Raw genomic sequence first — 22,901 nt, forward strand, 5'->3', positions numbered from 1 at the left:
GGTGCTTCTGCATTAAATGCTGTGACGATGAACACAATTTAAATCGTAGGTTCAGACAAATGGTTTTATCTGGTAATTTGATTCAGAGCTGTAGCCAATGAGCATTTTGATTTTGACATGTTGGATGAGCTCTAGCTGACCAGTAACTGACTGGCACAGCCTTAGTGTTCAGAAGGATATAATTATTAATGGTGGAAATCTTATTGCTAGTATTTTCAGGTCAATTGCTAAAAAGAATTAGGACTCTCCAAAAATAAATAAATAAAATAAAGATGCAAGACCCTAAACATTCTCATTTTTTTCACGCGTCAATTTGCATTTTGTTTGTTTAGAACCAGCTGGCTGTCTTTCTACCAGAGAGAGAGCGAGAAAGGAAAACTTTAATTTGACTTATATTCTACATCGTAACACAGTGGTGGGGGCTTCTGCCTCACAGCAAGAAGGTTGCAGGTTTGCCTCCAACCTGAGGTCTTTGTGTGGAGTTTACATGTTATCTCCACGCAGTGGTGGCAAAGCTAACAAAAAATTAGCTTTGCTAATGCTAAACCGCTAAACACATTTGTTTGTTGAATTATCGAAAGCTAACGCTAAAGCGCCACCTTTTATCATCCACTGCTGTCGCTGACCATGTAAGACTGTCCGTAATGTGACAAAGTAAGTGAACACAACTCAAAACAGTTCATGCATAACAAGTAAAGTGTCCATGTCCCATTCACAGGTGAGCTTTCAGAAATTAACCCGATCCATCCGAACCACAGAGGCGGAGAAGAACTCTGCTGTGCTGAAGCAGAGTGATGCATTCAATGTATGTCGGACGTCTCCCTCGTGTCATTTATTATAATGAATTAGCTCACTTTGGAGATCCTCTTTGTGGTTAACTACCGGTACTTTTAAAAACTAACTACCGGTACACACATCATCAATATCCTCTCTGTAATAAATCAGTTTGTATTAAAGATATGTGAAACGTGTGAGAGAGTCAGGTCCCAGAAACAGGGTGAGCACTGCAAAGCATGCTGTGTAGGAATTATGTGTACAAAGTTTCTGATTGATAAAATGTGTTTTTCATGTTATTTTTTTGCTCTGGTTTAGTTTAGCATTTATGTTAAAGTCTCTGTTATTGGCTGTAAACTGACACAATGAGTCAGAGACTGTTTGTGGTATATATGAGTAAGGTTGGGCGATGTATCAAATATACTCCATGTATCACAAATTTTTCAATTTACGATGGTTAAATTGCTCTATTGCAACCACTGAGTATAAACTGCCATTCAAATAGTAAGCGTTCTACATCTAATTCACTGAGCGTTGTTTATCTGACACGCTACGAATGCATCACTACTCCCTGCCCCTCCCAACCTGAAAATTTGAAAAAAATATGGCAAAAGTGGGAGTTTCAGGTGAGCGGCTGAATGAGACGGTAACTGAAGAGGAGTCCGATGAACTAGTTCAGAAGAGAAACGGCACTGGATCAATAATCTGGCAGTGGTTTGGATTTTATGAGGAGGATGTCGAACAAAATGTGGTCATTTGAAAAACGTGTCGTAAAACCATTGCCACAAAAGGTAGCAGTACCACAAATTTATTTCATCACCGAAGAAGTCATCCACTGCAAAATGAAGAATGTTGTTAACTCTGTAGGTCAACGTCTCGCCACACACCAAAGAAAACGTCAAATAAACAGCTGGTTTAGTTGACGTTATTATTTATTTATTTGACCAAACATGTATGGTCTGTTTGAATAGAGTACACCAGAGCCATTTTATATACTATATAGTTTAAAATAACACTTGAGGTTATTTATAAATATTGTGATATATATTGTGTATTGTGACATAGCAAAATAATATTGGGTTATTAGATTTTCCTCATATCGCCCAGCCCTAGATATGAGGAGGAAAAGGCAGTGTGAGGGTGGCAACATCACCGAGTGGCGCTTGGCTTTGCATAGAATCGTTCTGTGCAAAGCACCACTCTCCTGTACTCTTTTAGTGTAGGGAACGGTCTTAAAATAATTAGTGGACCTGAAAATACTGAGTTTAATTGAGCGGAAACTATTGCTGCCAAAGGTTTTCATAGTTAAAGAAAACGCTAACCCACTAAAGAGAAAGCTAGTTTCACCATTAGCAGATTAGCGAAACAGTGCCCACCACGGTCTCCGTGCAATTGTTTTTTTTCTCCTGGTACTCCGGTTTCCTCCCACAGACTAAAAACATGCATGTTAGTCAGATTGGTAACTCTAAATTGTCCCTAGGTGAGAGAGAGAGTGAATGGCTGTTTGTCTCTATGTGTCCCGGTGAAGGACTGTAGATCTGTCCAGGGTGTCCCTCGTTTTATCACACAGTGACAGCTGGGGAAAGACACCAGCTCTCCCAGAAAGGAGAAAAGAGTTTAAAAAAAATGAATGGATGGACAAATAAATATTCTGTATCAGGAAGGTCTTTAGGCTCAGTTTTCAGAATAATAGTCATGTGATGGCTTACACACACGCACGCACACACACACCTGGTTCTGCAGTGTCCTCATCCATATCTTCCACAGGCACGGGGTCAGGCTCAACTATAGCTAAGGACAAAAGTTCACGTTAGAAAAGAAACTGTATTGCCAATAAGTCATTTTCTTTTCTTTCTGAGTTTTTAAGAAGTTGGACAGAGGGCCAAAAATGGCCTTAGACCATCTCCATCTGGCCCCCAATATCCTTAACTGAAAAGTGAACAACTTCTAAATAAGTTGATGAACACCTACATTTTATCAACAAAACTTAAAGATGCCTAAATTAAACATGTTTGACAGATACATTGAAAACATCTGGATTAAGACTAAAACTATTGGACAAAAAAAAAAGTTTTTAAGTTGTGTTTCCAAAACTAGACTGAACCTTAAATACAGTATAAAGCAAACGGTAATTTATTATTTTTTCATATTTAAGCTAACAAATATGTTGTCACAAGAGCCAGTTTATACAGAGCATGTCTTATATTACTAAAACGAATTGAGACTTTTTTTATATCAATAATGCTAATAAATCTTCTAATTTATCCAGCTTAATGAAATGTATTTTCCAGTCCTCTTTGATAGCTTTAAATATGTCAATATGGCCTTCTGGGGGAAAAGTGTTGCCCACCTCCTTTTTTACTCACTGTACGGCAGGCAGAGGGCGCTCATCCTTTGCAGATGTAACTTCCAGCACCTGAGCCTGCTTCTTGTTATAATAAAGGTTAATGCTTCAACGTGACCAGTTTCTTCTGGTTTGTAAGAAACCATTGTACACACGAGACATGGAAGGTTTAGACTATTAACTCTGAGACTCATCCTGTTGATGTAAAGTACTCTGGTCCATCAGCGTGTCTGGTCATTACAGAGTTTGTAAATACGTTTTACGACTGGTTTCTTTGTGTGTAAACAACGTCGGGTCACCCGTTTACTTTGGGTAAAGGTTAAAAGACTTGAAGGCCAGAGTTATGTGACTTATTCAAACTAGTTTTTCAAGGACTGAACTAAAAAGGAATGGAAAAGGTGCCTATTTCAAAAGAAAAACTTTTAAAGACGGTCAGAAATTCTGAAAAGCTATTCAAGACTAAAAACTCCAGCTTCTTTAAAGTCAAGCCTAAAGAATTTACAGAGATGATTTATTGTGAAAAACACAGACTCCATCAACTAAAAGGCAAAAAAATGTTTTATCAAGTTGTAACAAAATTAAGTCAGGTCCTCGGGACGGTTTCTTTTTGTTGAACATTTCATCTTCCATCCAAAAGACTTCATCAGTCCGAGGAGCCACGACGACGACTGATGAAGTCTTTTGGATGAGATGAAACATTTCAACAAAAACAAACCGTCCAGAGGACCTGACTTAACTTTGTTCTACCTGGATTATTGATCTAGATTACTGATGTTTTATCAAGTTGTTATTTTTATCAGTTCTGAATTTAATTTTTAGAATATACAGGATGTCCTAAACATTTAGGAAACTGTCATCCTTACTTTGCTACAGATTTGTGTTCTCTTATTTACTTTGCAGAACGTTTCAGGAGAAAAGTCTCCAGCGGCACGTGTGTGGACATGCAGTACCTTCTGGTGTTGCTTCTGGTTCCACAGAGCCCACAGGCGCAGCAGCCTCCTGGCTACGTTCAGTGGCGACGACGGCCTTCTCTTTCAGTCCTACATTGAATGACCACATGTTGACATGACATTCATGAATGTGTGTAGTTCAGACAGGAAGCTCAGGTGTCTGTGTGAGTTTGCATGAAGTTGTGCATACTGGAAACATAATTCACACAACAAATGTGTTTATAAATCCAAAATGGAAAGTTAGACTGGAGCAATGTTTCAGTTTTTGTTGTGCAAACAAAATCTGCATGTTTGTCTTCATCAGTCTTGTGATGAAGACTCTGATGTCGCGATGGAGTTGAAACATCCTGTTTAGTCTGCACAATAAAGCTCCAGCCCTCATTTCCATTGGTTTTTTGTTTCAGAACATACAAAGAGCCTGATATTTGGGTTTACTTGATGTAAAACGATTATTCCACTGGTTTGGCAACATTATACTGGCACAAGGTAAATTCTTACAAATGGACCTTCAATACCGAAAAGATCTAAAGTTGATGATGTGTTCACTAACCCTCTGAATGTACTTTAACTTTATGACCACTCATGTTCCTTGGGGTGGGGGTTAATTGACCGCATTATTTCACTGCTAAAAAATACTATTTAAAAAAATAATTTCGGCAACACACTAGTCAATCTTTGGAGCTCTTTCAGCTTGAAATATACTGGTATATAACAAATTCAAAGATTTTTATTGTAACTCCTTAAGTTAGAATGAATTAGGGTCCTCTTCAAGGTGTTGCTGCTCACCACAGAAACACCATAGTCACATGTGTGGACAACGCCACAGTGGTGGGGCTCATCAGTGTGGGGGCGAGTCCTCCTACAGAGACGAGGTGGATCAACTGACTGCTTAGTGCCGGGGGAACAATCTGCTCATCAACACCTCAAAGACTAAGCAGCTGATCATCGAATTCAGGAAAAAGAAAATGGTCATCAGGGAGAAGGTACAGATCAACCAAGACGAGAAGAAACAGATTTAAAATTTGTTTTTATCCATCAGCCGTTACTGAAGTTAACAAGAGTTGTAATAAGAACTGAATTAGTGCAATAAGGGACAACTAGTGTAATATCAATCTGCTTGTGATGCACATTTGAAGTGTTTGAAATCTGCAACTATTACCTTTTATACAGTTATTTATTTATTTCTATGTGTGTGTGTGTGTGTGTGTGTGTGTGTGTGGGGGGGGGGTATGGCTTTGTTTTATATTACACTGCTTTTACTTTTGCTCTGGGAAGCAAGCCCACACTTCGTTGTACTCAGGTGCGATGACAATAAAAGTCTATTCTATTCTAAGAGCGTTCAGTTTAAGAAAAAACAAAAATAAAAAAATCCATATTTCTTTTTTTGAATATTTATTCTAGTCTAAAGTTTTGTGAAGACCCTCCAGATCTAGTAGCTGAAAATGAGGCCTCGTTTTCAGTCAAGCTCTCTCTCGGTTTAACATGGAGGTTTTTTTTTTTTTTATCTTTATTTTTTTAATTAACTACCTAGTAAGAATACTAATTTCTGTTTTGCTTTTACAGAACCTGATATTCCAGCAAGCTGTGTGCAAGGTGCACCCGCTAATGACCTCCTACTATGGGTGAAGCCAACAGCAGTCGGCTGCTGTCAGCCGTGGAATGTTTGATTCTGCAGCCTGCATGCATGCCAAACACATTTTTAGTACTAAACGTTTAGTTGTGTACATTACAAGTGAGTCTTTGCTTTTCACATACAAATTAAAACAATTTTGCCAGATGAGACAAGAGGCAGGACTCCGCAGCAACGTCTGGCCGAGAGGAGGTACTGGTACTGCTAGGGTGAGTTGATCTCCAGAGGCTCTCAAATATAAAAGCAGAGCACAACCTAATGATTTAATGTAAAAATTGAAGTATAGGAAGGAATTGAGGTAAAAAGGAACAAAAAAAAATACTGAGAGGAATTATTAATTGATGATATGATGAATATGGAATTAAACATTGTATTTGTGGTGTAGCCGATGTTTCTCCCAAGGAACACCAGCGTGTAGTAAAGTTACTATGAGGTTATGAGAGCATTTAAAAACATATCTGAAAAAAAATAAAAATAAATTGAAGGATTTTTAGATTTCGTCAGAAAAAGTCATGTTTATTGACTGCACTAACATGAATTAATAAAAACACACAAAATACATGTGGTTGATTTTTTTTCTCCCCAAAAGACAAAACAAGGTTTAACTGAGATTCAATGCAATTTAATTTAAGAAACACAGAATTTCATACGTTGAGGCTGCAAGGACAACCTTCGACAGCCTTGACAGCCAAACTGTACAACTGAATTTAAATAGTATAAAGAAATAATGTGATAGAAAGTGCTGAGATTCATATTTTCCTGTGTGTGGAAATTATGAGCATGGATTGTTTCTGCATCTCTTGTAAACAATTCTGTATTCAGTCCTTCTTAATAAATTCTCAGCCTTCTGTTTGTTTCAGAGATTTAAATAAATGAAGAAAAAAAAAAGCTCCATTAACCAGAAACAGAGTCCGAATCAGAATCATTACCATAGGCGTCACAACTAGGGGTTGAACGAGTATATAATTTTTTAACTCGACATTAACACAATAAAACCCGAGTAGAACTCGAGTATTTGATGACGTCATAGATCTCAAGATACAAAAATAAATAAATAAATAAAACCGCAAAAAAAGGTTTTTATTTACAAAAAAAAAGACCAACAAAACATTGGGAGTGTATATTATGCTCCTACCATTTATCATACTGCAAATAAGTCACAGGAAAAACTAAACTATTAGTTATTATTATTAAACTGCAAACGTGAAGAAACACGCAGCACATCAAAAACTAAACTTAAACCAAAACTTGTTCTGGTTCGGTGGATTGGACCCGGTGTCACACCATACTCTGTGACCTGCAACAGTGCAACACCGCCCCCTAGGGTCATACAGTGGTCACATAATATGACGTCACTACGGATACTCGATGTTAAATTTTTAACCTCGATAGAGGTCCTAGGAATCGATGTGTAGATTACTTGAGTACTCTGTTAATGCCCTAGTCACAACCATTATATGTGAAGGGGACAAGTCCCCCCACATAAAAAAAAAAAGTTCATTTGGACCCCCCACTTTTATTATAAAACATTAGTTCAGTCGGCACAGTTTCTTTTTCTTCGTGAACAAATCCAGTCCACTTGAATAGGAGAATACTCAAACCACTAAAACTCCACTCCAGGTTTTCCTGGTTACCTCCAACTCCCCACCAGCAGCAGCAGCCTGCTGCCTGCACTGTTTCTGTGCGTCTCCTCCTGCCTCGGCAGAAAACGTACACAGGTGGAGGAGATGGAGACACCTCTGTGTTGCTCACTCGCCAGTTTAGCAGCTTAGTGGGGGCAGTGGTTGACCGGGGGGGTTGATCATAAACATATATTCATGTTAGGAGGATGCTTGAGAGGAGCTATGTCTTTGGCATGTTAGTTTAGCAGTAACTGTGACGTTGCAGGTGTAAGAGACGATTTGTGTTCAGGTGAATTAAAGTTGAAATGTTTTTAAAACCCCACACCTTATTGTCCTCAAGCTTCATGAGAAACATCATTTAGATGAGTAGTGTTGAACACAAGTAAAATAAAGTCTAGAGGTGATGTTTTTTATTTCTCTATAAACACAAATGCTGACCTGACGCTCTGTATTAAAGTGCATTAAAGTTCAAATGTCTTGAAAACCCACAGCTGAATTTACACAAACTTGGTGAAAAACATGTTAAATGTGTGGAATTAAAGAAAATCTAGGTAAAATGTTGCTTTTTTGTGCACTAGTGGACACTTTTTGCATGCGCACACACACGCGCGCACACACACATTACGGATGCTTCTGATGCCACTGATCGTTACGGTCATTCACAAAACGTACAACACAATTATATGCAGTTCCAATCAGTGCAAAGAGAACAATCCAACTATCTTACAAATATTTTGTCTTTTTGATCACCTATACTGACACACAGCTGGGGCCTAGAAACTGCAGTCTAGTAACACTTAAAAATAAGAAAATTACAAACATTAAGATGTATTAGCATCACATTATCGTGACACTAAACCAACCAGTGACACCAGAAACCCGAGACCTGTCCCTTCGCTCTGTTCTCATTGTTCATCTAAACAGGGCACCCTGTCAGCAGAACCAAGCACCCTGCCTATAAGATCAACAATACATGCTTGACACCGTCATTGTGAAGGACTGAAGGAATCTCTGTGGATTCCTCTTGGAAATGCTGCACCTCAGGCTGGTTGTACCAGTGTACCTGTGACTAATGTCCACATCAGGACTGTTTGGGATGAATCATGCACGGTTGCTTCCTTAATAGGTATATTAACAGTATAATGTTATAGGTGATTGGTTATGCCGTTTGTAGTAAGGTTTTTATAGTCGTTTCATAGAAAATAACTTCAACATGACACTGAAGTACAAAATGTGGACCACTGTCATCCAGTGAGATGACTTTACTTCATTTGCTGCCTCCTATGGCAGATTTCCTAACTTTGCTTTTCTTCCATTTTTCTTTGCCAGGCTTGTTCTCACTCTCCTTGGTCTCCTTCCCCTCCACTCTCTTTAGAATTTTTCTAGACCTCTTCTCTCCTCCTTTCAGTTCTTTAATCTCCTTTTTCTCATCATGTTTATTCTTCTCCTTTTGGAGTTCCTCCATCTCCTCTTTTTCCATTTTCTCCTCCTCCACCTTCAGTTTAGAAGCAACTCTCTCCTTCAGTCTAGCGGATGTCTCTTTCCATAGTTCTAGCTCTTCGTTCTCCTTTTCTTTGGCCATGAGTTGCCTGACTTCAGCCAAGGCTAGCTTGGCGATCTTCTTAGCCTCGATGCGTTCATGAATGATGGTAAGCTGCTGTCTTAGAGCCTCACGAAGCTTCCGGCCAACATCCGTGGGTGGAGAAGTTTCTGAGATTGGATCATCAACAAAACAATTTGGAAATGATAATGGCATGTTGGACCATGGTTAGACAAAATAAGCAGATATGAGAGGAGTTATTAGTGAAAATGAAAGATATACACAACATATTTATACATATAAATTGGGTGGCCAGTTTACACATTTATTTAGTGATGGCTATCTTGATATAATGACATGGTAACCCAATTTTTGATAGGGACTTTTTAGGCAGCCACACACTAAAATGGAAGCCTGTATGTTGATTAATTGTCAAGTTATCCAACTCACAAGGTTAGCATATATACATATATGGCAGCAGCCATCTTGGATTTTGATGTGGCAACCCAATTTTCAAAAGGAATCTTTCTCACACCTAGATGTAGCCACACACACACTCAAATGGAAGACTTTACCTCACATATATTTCAAGCCATCATGCTCACATGCACAAATGGACAAATGGAGAATATTTCCTCTAACCTACAAAGCTCTCAACAACTTAATTCCATCTTATATTACACATCTTACGGTTCTATATTTTCCTAATTAAGCACTTTGCTCTCAGACTCCAGGTTTACTTGTGGTTCATAGAGTTTCCAACAGCAGACTGGGAGACATATCTTTCAGTTATCAGGTTCCTCTCTTGTGGAACCTACTTCCAGTTTCTGGCTGCAAGGCTGACACACTGTCCAGTTTTAAGACTGGGCTTAAGACTTTCCTTTTAGATAAATCCTATAGAAAGGGTTGGCTTGGTTTCCTGAGCTATCCCTTAGTTATGCTGCTACAGTATACGCTTAGACTACTGGAGGAAAAACTGATCTCATTTCATCAAATGAATACCGTTGGTTACAAATGAATAGTTTGTATTTATAATTATTTCTATTTGAACATGTTTTTTTTTTATGGTCTTTCCTCCTAGAGAGGGAACGGCTCGCCTCCATTCTGGACCATTTTGTGCTCGTTCCTCCTTCCTGTTCCTCTCAAACCCAGCCAGTTCAAACAGATGGCCGTTCGTCCCGAGTCTGGTTCAGCTGGACGTTTCTTCATGTTATCAGGGAGTTTTTCCTTTCCACTGTTGCCTTGTGCTTGCTAAGGATGGGAGACTGCCACAAAAAAAAAAAAACAACTCATCACAATCTGCTGGCTACCTTGGATAGATAATGTTACTAATTGAATTTTTATGTATTTGTTCAGTCAGTGCCCTGAGATAACTTCTGTTGTGACTCGTTACGTTATAGATAAAATTAACTGAATTTAATTGAATTTCTAACTCCCCATCTTCGCTCCGCGACGGTGGATGAAAACTTATGAACCACCTTTTCACCATTTCTTTACATTTTGCTTTTAAGGATACAGTTTTATTCTAAACTTATTGGTATAAGAAACAGTTCTACAAATTTTTCTGAAGGTTTTTCAAAACTGATCTTCAGTCCAGTCTTTGTACCTATTTTTAGACAAATGTATTACTTTAAGCTACATAACTAACTCATATCATTCAAGAACAATATTTCTGAGAGTTAGACAAGATCTTATGTCTCCAGTTTTAGCTTCTCTCCATTGAATCCATGTCAAATTCAAAATAAAATATTTTTAACTGGCAAAGCTCTCAACTACTAAACTATTTTTCAAGATCTTGTTCCACATTTTCCAAACAGAGTGCTTCCTTAGATATGTCAGTTTTATGATGGGGGTGGGGAAGAGAATTGTCAAATTTCTTTGATTAAGTTAAAAATTCAAACAACAAAACTGTGAGCTTTGGTGACTCAAGTGAGGAAAATTGAAAGCCCTGAAATAGTTCTGAAACATTTTGAAGATGCTTTTATGAATGCTATTAACCAACTAGTGTCCAGCAGTTACGGTGCAGTCAAACTGGTTTTGATGGAATTTTCCTGTTTCTTAAGTAAGTAAGTTACGATGCCGCTGATCTGCTGTAGAAAGCTTTCAGAGCCGTCTACTTTGTTCTCCTCTGCTTCCTTTTCTTTAGATGTGAGGACACAAAGCACACCATATCAAGATATTAAGGTTCAAGGATTAAACTGAATAAAACAAAGTAAAAATAAAACTATAAATAAAACTATTGTTTAGTATTAGTTAGGGAGAGAACAAGACTGACGAAGTCTGGTTTCTTAGAGGCAAAATTTACCGAAAAATAGGGTGGATTAGGAATTTTGAATTTTTTCAACAATTCCTTAGATTAGTGCAGACACCAAATTACATTTAATACATTTAAATCCAAATAAAACAATAATTAAAATAGATAGTAAACTTTTTAATTTTAGCTCAGTTTTTAAACAAATCTGTAAGTTTTAGTTTAATGAAGGAACATGCTCTTGTTCTGTTCCAAGACCACAATAATTTGTGAGTAGGTCAAACTTGTCCAAACTTTAGTAGGGCATGGCTTCAAACATGCTGCAGAGCTATACCTTTCTTAGCTCCTCTCATGGCCCCTTCTCCAGTTTTATCTGATATTACACAAAGACAAAAACAGGAAACATTCAGGTGCTGTACCGGCAACATCTGAGTTCTTGTTTTCTTCCATCCATGTTCCCTAATCAACACAAGTATAAACCAATAAGAAATAAAAACATTAAAAATGTATAATATTCCTTGAAGTAATGCATATCATCCATCACCTTTCGAGTCAGAGTTTAATATTTTATGATGAGAACAAACGTTTTTGTTCATTTTGGTCAAACCCTGTAAATGTTGCCATGTACGACTTTGTTATATTGTAAGATCCCACAAAATGTTTTGTTGCCTGGAGTATGCGAGCACTCTGCAGATGCTGGCTGCTGCCTATCACAGTGCATTAAGATTCATAACCAACATACCCACCACTGCACCCTGTATTCACTGGTTAAATGGTCATCATTGACTTCACACAGACTCTCTCACTGGTACATTTTCATCTTTAAATCACTTCTTGGTCTGCTGTCTTCATACATCTCCTCCTACATGTCTCTGTGTGAGTGCAGCTACAGCGTGCGCTCTCAGGACATCATTACCTGCAGTGTCCCCTCAGTGAGGAGGACTGAACTTGGCAAAAGGGCCTTCTCCTACTTCACTCCTGTTTCCTGGCATATCTTACAAAAAGATCTGAAGCTCTCGACCTTGACCTCTCTAAGTGGCTTTCAACATCTGTTAAGTTCCTGGCAAAAACCACTGCAGACATGTTCTTGTTTTTAGTTTTCTACATCACCTTACAACGTAGCCGTTTTTTCACTACTTTTCCTTTTGATTGTCCTTTTGGCTACCGTTTTATTTTAACTTGTTAAAAGAAAAAGAAAAATTGTACACATCTTTTATGATTGTCTATTATAGTTGTTATCCACTGTTGTCATCATTCTTTGTTAAAATCAGGTCTCTCTTGTAAATGAGTCCCCGAGGCTCAATGGGATTAACCTGTCTAAATAAAGGTTGAATGTGTTGAGTGGCTCAGCTACTGGTTCAGTAAAGTTCAGCTAAACATTTGCAAAACTGACTAAGTTGTAGCCTCTTGGCCTCACTGGTAAGGTCTATTCAGGGGTACTGGAGAAGCAAGTCCAATCGTTGGTCGAACCTCAGATCCAGGAGGAACAATGTGGGTTCTGTCCTGGTCGTGGAACACTGGACCAGCTCTTTACCCTCACTAGGGTCCTCGAGGGGTCATGGGAGTTTGCCCATCCAGCTTGCATGGGTTTAGTGGACTTGGAGAAGGCGTTGGACTGAGTTTCTTGAGGTACACTGTGGGGGGTTCTCCATGACGTATGGAATTAGCGATCCGTTGCTATGGGCTGTTCAGTCCCTATACAAGTGGTGCAAGAGTTTTGTTCACATTGCCAGTAGTAGGTCGGACCCTTCAGGGTGGGAGTTGGACTCCACCAGGGCTGACCATTGTCACCGATTCAGTTTATGACTTTTATGGACAGAATTTCTCGGTGCAGCCAGGGTGCGAAGGGAGTCCGGTTTGGTGGCCTCAGGATTACTTCTCTGTTATTTGCAGATGATGTGGTCCTGTTGGCGTCATCGTGCCGTGATCTCCAGCTCTCACTGGGGCAGTTTGCAGCTGGGAGGAGAATCAGCATCTCCAAATCTGAGGACATGGTCCTCAGTCAAGAAAGGGTGGATTGCTCTCTTTGGGTCAAGGGTGAGTTCTGCCTCAAGTGGAGGAGTTCAAGTATCTTGGGGTTCTGTTCATGAGTGAGGGAAAAATGGAGCATGAGACTGACAGACTGACTGGTTCAACATCTGCAGTATTGTGGATTGCGGAGGTGCTTGGGGCATGTCCGACTGAGAGGAGATGCCAGAGAAGACCCAGGACAGGCTTGAGAGACTACATCTCTTGGTTGGCCTGGGAACACCTGTGGAAGAGCTGGAAGAGGTGGCTGTGGAAAGAGATGTCTGGGACTTCCTGCTGAAGCTGCTGCCCCCGCAACCTGACTTTGGAACAAGCGGAAGATAATGGATGGGTGGGTGGATGGACCATGTTGTATCCAAGTAATAGTTTTTATCAGTTATTTTTGTGAATTTGCAAAGTCAGTTGATAAGCTGTGGTGGCCATGTTGAGTTGCAGCGATTCAAAAATATTTATACCTTTAAAATATACAACCAATAAATTAATTTATCACAGTTTAATAAAAAATTGTCCAGTGTTCCATGAGATATTTTATAAACACACAACCAACAAACGTACACACACACACATCCATGCACATATGAAATACTAGTGCGTTAGCATTTCATTTTTGTCAGTTCAAATTTATCACCTACATCTTGCGTTTTAAATCCCGATTCCTGGAAAAGAAAAGGTTAGTAGTAGTTTTAGTTGTTTTTTTATGACTAGATTAACCATGTCTGGGGCTGGCTTAAGCTGCTGCCTCCATGACCCGACTCCAGAATAAGCAAAAAATGATGGATGAAAAGCTGAACCATAAAGAAAACATTTATGAAGGCCATCCAAGATCACTTTAAAGAAAAATAAAATTAAAATAAAAGTTAACCACAGTAAAATCCCTTAACTTCGACAGTGTTCCTGAGGAAAGGAAAAAAAAAAAATGGGACCATATTTCTTAATTGCTTAAAAATACTATAAAAATATTAAAATGTATCTTTTTCCACAATAAACTAATCAATGAGAGCAATTACAACCTGGGGAAAAAAAATTAGATTAGGATTACTTTTAAATTTCAACTCCTTATGGGTTTCCATTTAAAAAAAAAATCTCCACATTTCTTTTTTTTTTATTTTTTTATAAAACATCAAATTATTTATTTTAAAGCAATCCAAGAAAAAAAAATTTATGAATTTTTCCATTAGTATGTCCTAAATAATTTTTTGATAATCTTTTAAAAATTCCAGTTCAGTAGCCAAAAATGATGCCTTGATTTGGTCAAAAGTGTGAAACGCCACAAGTGTGGCTCAGTGGATCGACACCCCCCCCCCCCCTTCTAAATTTACTCGTGCACAATGCCAGTTTCTGTATAACTTTTTGCATTTACTGACCAAGGCAGACTATCAGCTGTGGAAGAGCAGTGCATCCACTACTGACACCATGATTTCAGTAAAGCCAGTGAAGTCAGCCGTGATGAGCCGTGGACTGTCTGATTCTGCAGCCTGCACGAATATGGAACTGCTTTTTGCACCAAATGTTTACTTATGCAAAGTGCAAGTGTGTTGGTCCTGTGATCGGAAGGTTGTCGAGTCGAATCCTCTCGACTGCAACATCAAAATGTGAATGGAAAAGGTGTAGCGCAGAGCTATTCAACTAAACTGCTCAGGGGGCCACAGTTTCTGAAAGTCAGCAGCTCAGGGGCCGAACATCCAGCAAATGAAGTCATTATGTAAACCAAGTATTACAATGATCCGTTACATTTTAAATTTGTTTTGTTTTATTGTACTGAATTATAAATGTAATAGAACCCGAAACCCAAACTCAGAACCCCCACCCAATATTTTAATGAACTGGGTGGGCTGAAGTCACCCACGGCTGGAAGTGGCCCAGTTGAATAGCCCTGGTGTAACAGACCTGCCTCCACCCTCAATTGCCCCACTCTGGGCTTTGGAGCAGGACCTTTAACCCACCACCTTATGAGCCAATACTGAAATTGAAAGTATAGAGATGAAGGTAAAACGAAAAAATATTACTGAATAATACACTACTTTACAATATGATAACTATGGGATCAAAAAAATGCATTTATAATAGATTTTCCCTTGGGTGATTATCCTAAGGATCACAGGCGTGTAGTCATATAACTGTGAGGTTATGGGAGCAATTTTAAAAATTCTGACTGTCTAAAAAAAGTTTGGCTTCGTCAGGAAACGTTTATTCATTGACAAAAATCCCCAAAAATAAATAAAAACTTGGAGAAAATTAAATGTGTAGCTGATTCTCCCCCATGAGACCTTCCAGGGGTTAAGGCTCTGCACATCATTGTCAGTTACAGTATTTTCTTCACAAATTTTAAATTACGCAAAAACAAGCGTGCATGAGCTAATGGGGTAACAAGTTAGTTATGCAGAAGTGAGTAATAACAGTTCCTCCACCCTCGAGCAGGAAGAGCCTGTTTTCAAATCAGTCATCAGCCATGCATTCATAAACTCAACGGGTGGACTGCAAATCCGTTGACACAAAACAACACGCCCTGTGACATTCACAACCCCATCCACCTGCTGGTGCTTTCAGGTGTGCAAGCTGGGAGCGGCTGTTCAGTCACAAACAGAAAACCTGCATCCACTCACACACACATCTGGGACTCTTACATCCGTGTTGTCAAAATAAAACAAAGAAAATCTTACCAACATTTTTCAGACAGATGGAATCATCATTTGCTACGAAACTTTTCTTTAAAAAAAGTCTAAAAAGTCCTCATAACATTTGACCATGTCCACAGAAAACAAACATTTACCTCAAGGAGAATAACTAGATGTTTTTCAAAGGAATAGTTTGGAAATTCTGTGTGAAAGTTATGAAAAAAATGAACAACTTACCTGTTGTAGATATCCTCCTAACCAATCTGAGTTTGGAAAAACAAAGTTCGAGTCTGACAGAACTGCCGAGCTCACAGCTAAACACAGCTAAACCTTTATGGATGCTGCCATCTTAACACAGCTTCCAACTTCAGCAGTTCATGAAAACACTTCTATAAACTGTTGCACCGCAGTAAGTTTCACACTGCACAGATATTTAATCTGAATTCTGTGGTTCTTTACAAACATTAATGGCAAGAACAGCAGCAGACAGCTGTAGCACTTCCAAAACACCCAGAAGTCATGTCCTAGATGAGTGTTACAATACTAGATTCTGGATGGCCTCAATACAAGGTTTAAGTTCTGCCCCTCAATGTAAAAACACAAGATTTTAGCATTTGTAAAATAAAAATATACACCTCAAAATTTTTTCAGCAGTTACTGCATTAAATCAAAGCTCATGGACCACTGTGACTTTGTTAAGATAAAATAAGACAAGTTAGGTGGGATTTAAAGCCCCACATCACTAATGAACCATCCAACACCACATATTTTCAACCCGAGTGCAAGTATTCACATCTGAGTACTTGCTGATACCAAGTACTAGTATGTCAGTATGAGTGTTAATCAGTGACACATGGTCAGGGAAGACAAGTGAGGGATAGGAAAAAAAGAATAAAAAATAATATTTAAAAATATTTAATGTGTTAAAATGGCATTTATTCAATGATTCCTGTAATTTTGTTTTAATCTCATTTCCATCCAAATTTGCCTGTTTCTTGCTCAAACAGAGCGCAGCTCTGTGGGGAGGCAGAGCGCCTCCTGCCTCCCCACAGAGTCCAACACAGATCAATCTGAGCCCGCTCACTTTATTTACATATAATATACAATAATTATATATAATATTTTATCTTGATGAGCTCATAAAACTCCATTGAACAAAGGCAGACGTGGGCCTGACAATAACCAGCTACTGTCTGCAGAGGGCGCCTGTGAGCTCATCACCTGATTCTTCTGACAATCTCCTGCATATACAATCGCACCAAAACATACATCCATTATTTTTACGCACTTCTTCCTTCACTGGTGCCCATATCCAGCAGTCACTGTGCGAGAGGTGGGGGACACTCTGGACAGGGCTCCAGTCCATCACAGGGACATACAGATAAATACCAGACAACCATTCACTCTCTCACTCACACCTAGATACAATTTAGAGTTACCAATCAGTCTAACGTGCAGGTTTTTGGTCTGTGGGAGGAAACTGGAGTACCCGGAGAAAACCCACACATGCACAAGAAGAACATGCAAACTCCACCCAGAAAGGCCCCAGGCAAGGATTTGATCCAATGGCCTTCTTGCTGAGAGGCAGCAACGCTACCAACTGAGCCACAGTGCTGCTTGGATTAAAAGCAAGCAAAACTAGAAAGTGATGTGCTTTGCATCATCTGTTTATTTTGATCAGACTGCTAAAATGAAAAAGTTATATATTTGTATAATTTTATCTTCCCAGGATCCTCCACTGCTCAGTGACAGACTATAATCGTTTCCAAACCGAGACAACTACCAACTGAGAGGTTGAACATCAGGCTAAAGTAAAGTGGTATCAGTACTGTGGTATAAGAACACTCAAGTAAAAGTACGCACGCAAGGTTGTTTTTCTTTCAACTGCTCATTTCTGCAGGGGTCGCCACTGTGAATAAATTTGCACAGATGATTTGGCAATTGTTTTACGCCGGGTGCTCTTCCTGGCAGATCCTGGGCTTGAAACCAACATGGGATTAGCCAGTAGACTCATGGTATCAGACTGATGGATCATTATTGGTGCAGCCCTTGTGTGAACCTCTAAAATTTTAAAGATGCAAGTTGTTTGAATGTGACAGGAATCCATTTTTGTCTTAGCTGCAGTCAAACTAACAATTAGATGATCAATAATGGCAGATGTAAACTCTTGTCCAAACTGACAACAAAAGAGCCATCTACAAATCGAAAGATAGAACATTACAATTCAATTCAGTTCATTAGTGCCAAGTCACAACAGAAGTTGTCTTAAGGCACTGTACATAAACATTCACATGCATTATGAATGCCAACATTTCTAAGTTGTAAATAAAAATTCACTCCAAAATATATGAATGGTTCACGAATGTGCCTTTAGGTATTGTTGGAGTACCATGGTCTTGATGCTTCCCAGCATGTTTTCTACAGGAGCAGGAGAGACTCGTTTTGTTCTTCAACTGTCACAACAATTTTAAAATATTTATTCACTAAAGTGGCTGCAATCAGAGAAGCGCCTCTGAAAAATCATTTGATTACACAAACTAGAGATATAATCATACCAATGGGAACACATAACACCAAGAAGATTGAACTTGACAGTACAAAATAGTATAAATTCATATTTACTGTCCAAGAGAATATGGTTGTCTTCAGATCTGTTTTTATGTCATGCAGGTGTAAAAAGACAGACACACCAGTGGACAGGAGTCATCGTCCCACATCTGCTTGTTGACATCAGGGTTGTACAAAAGATGTAATAATCTATTCTGAAAAGCTGTAGAAAACATGCTCCCAAGTGTCCTCTCCACAAGGACACAATGGAAGCAAAAATATTTTGTGCGTATAAGACTGGGACTTGTCATGTCTGACAGTAGATTTGGACAGTAAAAATGAGACATGTGGGACAATCACACATCTAGAGTCAAGTTATCTCTGAAGACACTAGTTGAATAGATGAAGAAACCTGCAGAGAAGAGATGAGAGTGCAACAGCTGAGCCTGCACACACCTGTCAGCTTAAAACCAGTACATGAGGCTGCTGCAGCTGACTTGAGGCTACTGGTTCTGGAGCCCGACTATGACAATCCTTTGGCCCCGGTTCCCATTGTCTTTGGCCTCATTTTGTCTGACCTCTTCCTCATCTTCATCGTCCTCGTCCTCCTCGTGTGATTTCATGTCTCTTCTTGAAGCACCGCCCTCTGCTGTATCGTCCCGGGGTTCCAGTGGGTTCATCAGACCGTACAGAAATGTGAAGAAACTGTTTAACCAATCAGAGCCACCCTCTTCCACTTCTTCTAACCAATCCAAAACCTCGGTCTCACCCTGACCATCGCCCTCACTGGTCAGGCCTATGCAGGGGTGGGGGCACACAAGGGTATATGAAGACGTGGGAAAATGGACAAAAATACAAAAAAGTGGAATTGAATAAAGAAAATAAAAAGATGTGCTGAGGAGGGTAAGAAACAAAGGAGGAAAAGGAGAAAGAGAGGAAACAAGAGGAGAAGGTAAGAGAAGTTTAAAGTGTAGGTTAAACAGCAAGGAACTACTCAGGTTCTACCACAACACAGTTAAACACAGGAAAACGCCTAAATTAAACAGTTAACTCTGAGCTGAAGCAGCTGAACATTTGAGGACCAATAAGTCAAAAAGAGAATACCAGATAGAGGCTGCATCTACATCATCATCATCATCATCATATTTATCAGTCAGATAAGACAAAATAATATACAGGAAACCTACGAGAAGCAGCAACGTTAAATAAATTTAAAATAATAAAGTAATAAATAAAATACAAATTGTCTGTCTATATCTATATGTATATCCATCTATCTGTATCTATCTGTATATCTATCTATCTGTATATCTATCTATCCATCTGTATATCTATCTATCCATCTGTATATCTATCTATATCTGTATCTATCCATCCATCCATCTGTATATCTCTCTATCCATCCATCTCTCTATCTCTCCATCTTATGGAGCCAGTTCCCTGGCTGTGCGTTTGAGGTCGTGTGTGTTTGAGGTCATGGTCATCCTCCCTTCAATACGGTGCAGCCGTCCTGTTTCCTTTGCGAAAAAAGCACCCCCAAAGTATGATGTTTCCACCTCCATGCTTTGCGGTCGGGATGGTGTTCATTTTCTTTTTTTTTCATTTACTCTTTATTTATACAGGTAGGCTCAATGAGTCATGAGAACTAATTTTCAAGAGAGACCTGTTTTTGGGAGCAGATGGTGGGGGTTAAGGGCCTTACTCAGGGGCCCAGAGTAAGGCAAATGAGGGTGGAGGCCGGTGTGGGTGTTTCACCTCTTCCACCCACATTTTGATGTTAATGGTACCGGGAGTTGAACCTATGACTTTCTGATCACAGGCTCATCTTATCTAACCTCTGCGCCACCACTCCCCAGGGATTGTACTCATCTTTTTTCTTCCTCTAAACACGGCGAGTGGAGTTGTTACCAAAAAGCTCCATTTTGGTCTCATCTGACTAAATGACCTTCTCCCATGCCTCCTCTAGATCATCAGATGGTCATTGGTGAACTTCACATGGGTCTGGACATGTGCTGGAGTGAGCAGGGGGACCTTGAGTACCCTTCAAAAACTTAAACCATGATGGTGTAGTGTGCTACTAATGGTCTTCTTTGAGACTGTGGTCCCAGCTCTCTTCAGGTTATTGACCAGGTCCTTCTGTGTAGTTCTGGGCTGATTCCTGACTTTTCTCTGAATCATCCTTACCTCACGAGGTGAGATTTTGCATGGAGCCCCAGACTTAGGAAGGTTGGCAGTCATCTTGTGCTTCTTCCATTTTCTAATCATTGCGGCAACAGTTGTTGCCTTCTCACCAACCTGCTTGCCTATTGTCCTGTAGCCCGTCCCAGCCTTGTGCAGGTCTACAATTTTATCCCCAGTGTCTTTAGACAGCTCTTTGGTCTTGACCATGGTGGAGAGGTTGGAGTGTGATAGATTGAGTGTGTGGACAGGTGTCTTTTATACAGAAAATGAGTTCAATCAGGTGCTGAGTGCAGAATAGAAGGGCTTCTTAAAGAAAAGCTAACAGGTATGCCAGAACCAGAGTTCTTGCTGGTTGGTAGGTGATCAAATGGTACTTGTTCTAGTTGTTCTAGAATTGCGCCGCTCAAGGTGGCTGCATGTTGGAGCAGCTCTGTTACTTTCATTCTGAGATTTTGCTTTTGGAAACTTTAATTCCTCTTTTTTCTGGATGTAAATCACAATTTTTTTGGATGATTGTTTCTTCTGGTATCAGATGCTGTGCAGCTGGAAGGATTTTTATGAAAACTTTTTTAGTTTTGGACATTTGTTATGATGCGTAACCATGGCAACAAGGCAGTTTTCTACAACCAACAGCAGCTGATTAACATCTCAAAAGCTCAAATAATATCTCAACTACAGCCCCAAATCTCAAATGAGTTGAAAGGATGTTCTGTGGACGCATTGTCATCTACTTGCCAGCTGTGCTCGAGTGCCAGACCACTGAGATCCTGGAACTATCAGGAAACACGGCTCATGACAGCGGAAGGACAGGATCGTCCCTCGGCACCTACAGATGGCCGTCTGCAGCGACGAGGAGCTCGGCAGACTGCTGGGAGGAGTGGCCATCGCGCTGGGAGGAGTTCTGCCTGGCATTCGGGCGGTCCTACAGCCCGGGGGAACCGAGAGGCCAGCCGAGTCTGGGTGGATTGATCGGACGGCATTTGCAGCCAGTTTCTTAGGATCCACTGTGGGATGGACCTTTACAAGAGATCCTTCCTGTCTACAGCCATCATCATCTATAACATCTCTTAATGAAATGAGGATAACGAGTTACAACAACAAATAATTTCCCTTTGGGATTAATAAAGTATTTTTGAATTTTTGTTTTGTTTTGTTTAGCGTCAAAAAAATGCAAATGAATGATAAAAATCATGCAATGTGATTTTCTGGATTTGTTCTTCCTAGATTCTGTCTCTCACAGTTAAAGTGTACCTATGATAAAAATTACAGACCTCTCCATATTGCTGGATTTTTTGAAAATTTGTTGAGGCTTGAGGAGAAACTCAGAAAAGATCGAGCCTACTGTTCGTTTCATGTCAAACCAGGGGAGGGCAAGACGTGACAACCAATGAACATCAGGGCAACATGGTTTCAAATCAAAAATACAGTCAAGGTAGGCCAAAGTAGGCTTTATGAAAAACTTTAATTTAATGATGTGCAGGCCTGGCCCTTTTTAAAAGATAAGAGGCAATACTAGTTTCCCCCCTCACATACTCATTGTACCTGTAGAGTTATTTTATAGTAAGCTGCTTTTGTCACTTCAGACTGTCAATATGACTTTATTTAGGTCTAAGTCAATGCTTTGGTATTCATGAACATTCATTTCCAGAAATTTAGTAATGGAAGACCACCACATCATCTGGACACACATCTTCTAGATAAGAATTTGTCAACGTTGTCTCTAAACAAGAGATTCAATATACCTGTACAAGTATTTTTTACTAGTTCCAATTCCATGTACTTGTACTACAGTTCCGATAACGCTTTATTGCAGTCACATTCACCTCTCAGTTGTAGAGAAGCAAAGTCAGCAATGTGGAAGTAGTTTTATTTATTTATATATGGCTATCCTGATCCACATTTCAGTTGGTGGCAGCGGCGCACCATAAAATTGTTTGTTACCCACCAATAAACCTAAGAAGAAAAAAGAAGCAACTGTGTGAAGATATTTCAAAGTGAATGGCAGTGACAAAGTGTCACCACCTTTCACAACAGTTAGTGAATCAGCTCTAAAATCTAGCACTTTCAACAGAAGTGATTTGATAAAAGATATAAACAAAATAACAATTGAAACTCCTCTGCTTGAGGCAGAGACTCGTCCCGAGTGATGATGGGATGGAGCAGGAGTTGGATCGACAGATCAGGGTCATATCCACTGTAATAAGGGTAGGGATGGGGCCGATCCGATCGAGTATCGGCCTCCGATACCAGCATAATTTACGTATCAGATTTTTCCGATCCACCTGCCGATATTTCCGATCCATGATGCAAGTTGGCTTCAAACTACGGAATGGATTTCCTGAACTGCGGCGTGTCTCATGAACCCAGAGTAATAAGACCCGCCTCACATTCAGGAAATCCAGTTCAGTTTGCAGCCAGC

At 39.6% G+C, this 22,901-nt stretch overlaps 1 protein-coding gene across 1 annotated transcript in view; it reads right to left on the reverse strand.

The window, feature by feature from the left end:
* LOC119414892 (aspartyl/asparaginyl beta-hydroxylase) overlaps positions 1-22,901 on the reverse strand; it is a gene marked incomplete at its 3' end in the record, with an annotated part of 42,411 nt that overhangs the window by 898 nt on the left and 18,612 nt on the right. Inside the window, exons 5-6 of the mRNA XM_037682011.1 lie at positions 4,069-4,158; positions 2,506-2,565 (exon numbers count right to left, since the gene is read on the reverse strand). Coding sequence (XP_037537939.1) covers positions 2,506-2,565; positions 4,069-4,158 — 150 coding nt within the window. The remainder of the gene's footprint in view (positions 1-2,505; positions 2,566-4,068; positions 4,159-22,901) is intronic.

This window comes from Nematolebias whitei, chromosome 9 (genome assembly GCF_014905685.2).
Source record: "Nematolebias whitei isolate Nwh7 chromosome 9, NemWhi1, whole genome shotgun sequence".
NCBI lineage: Eukaryota > Metazoa > Chordata > Actinopteri > Cyprinodontiformes > Rivulidae > Nematolebias > Nematolebias whitei.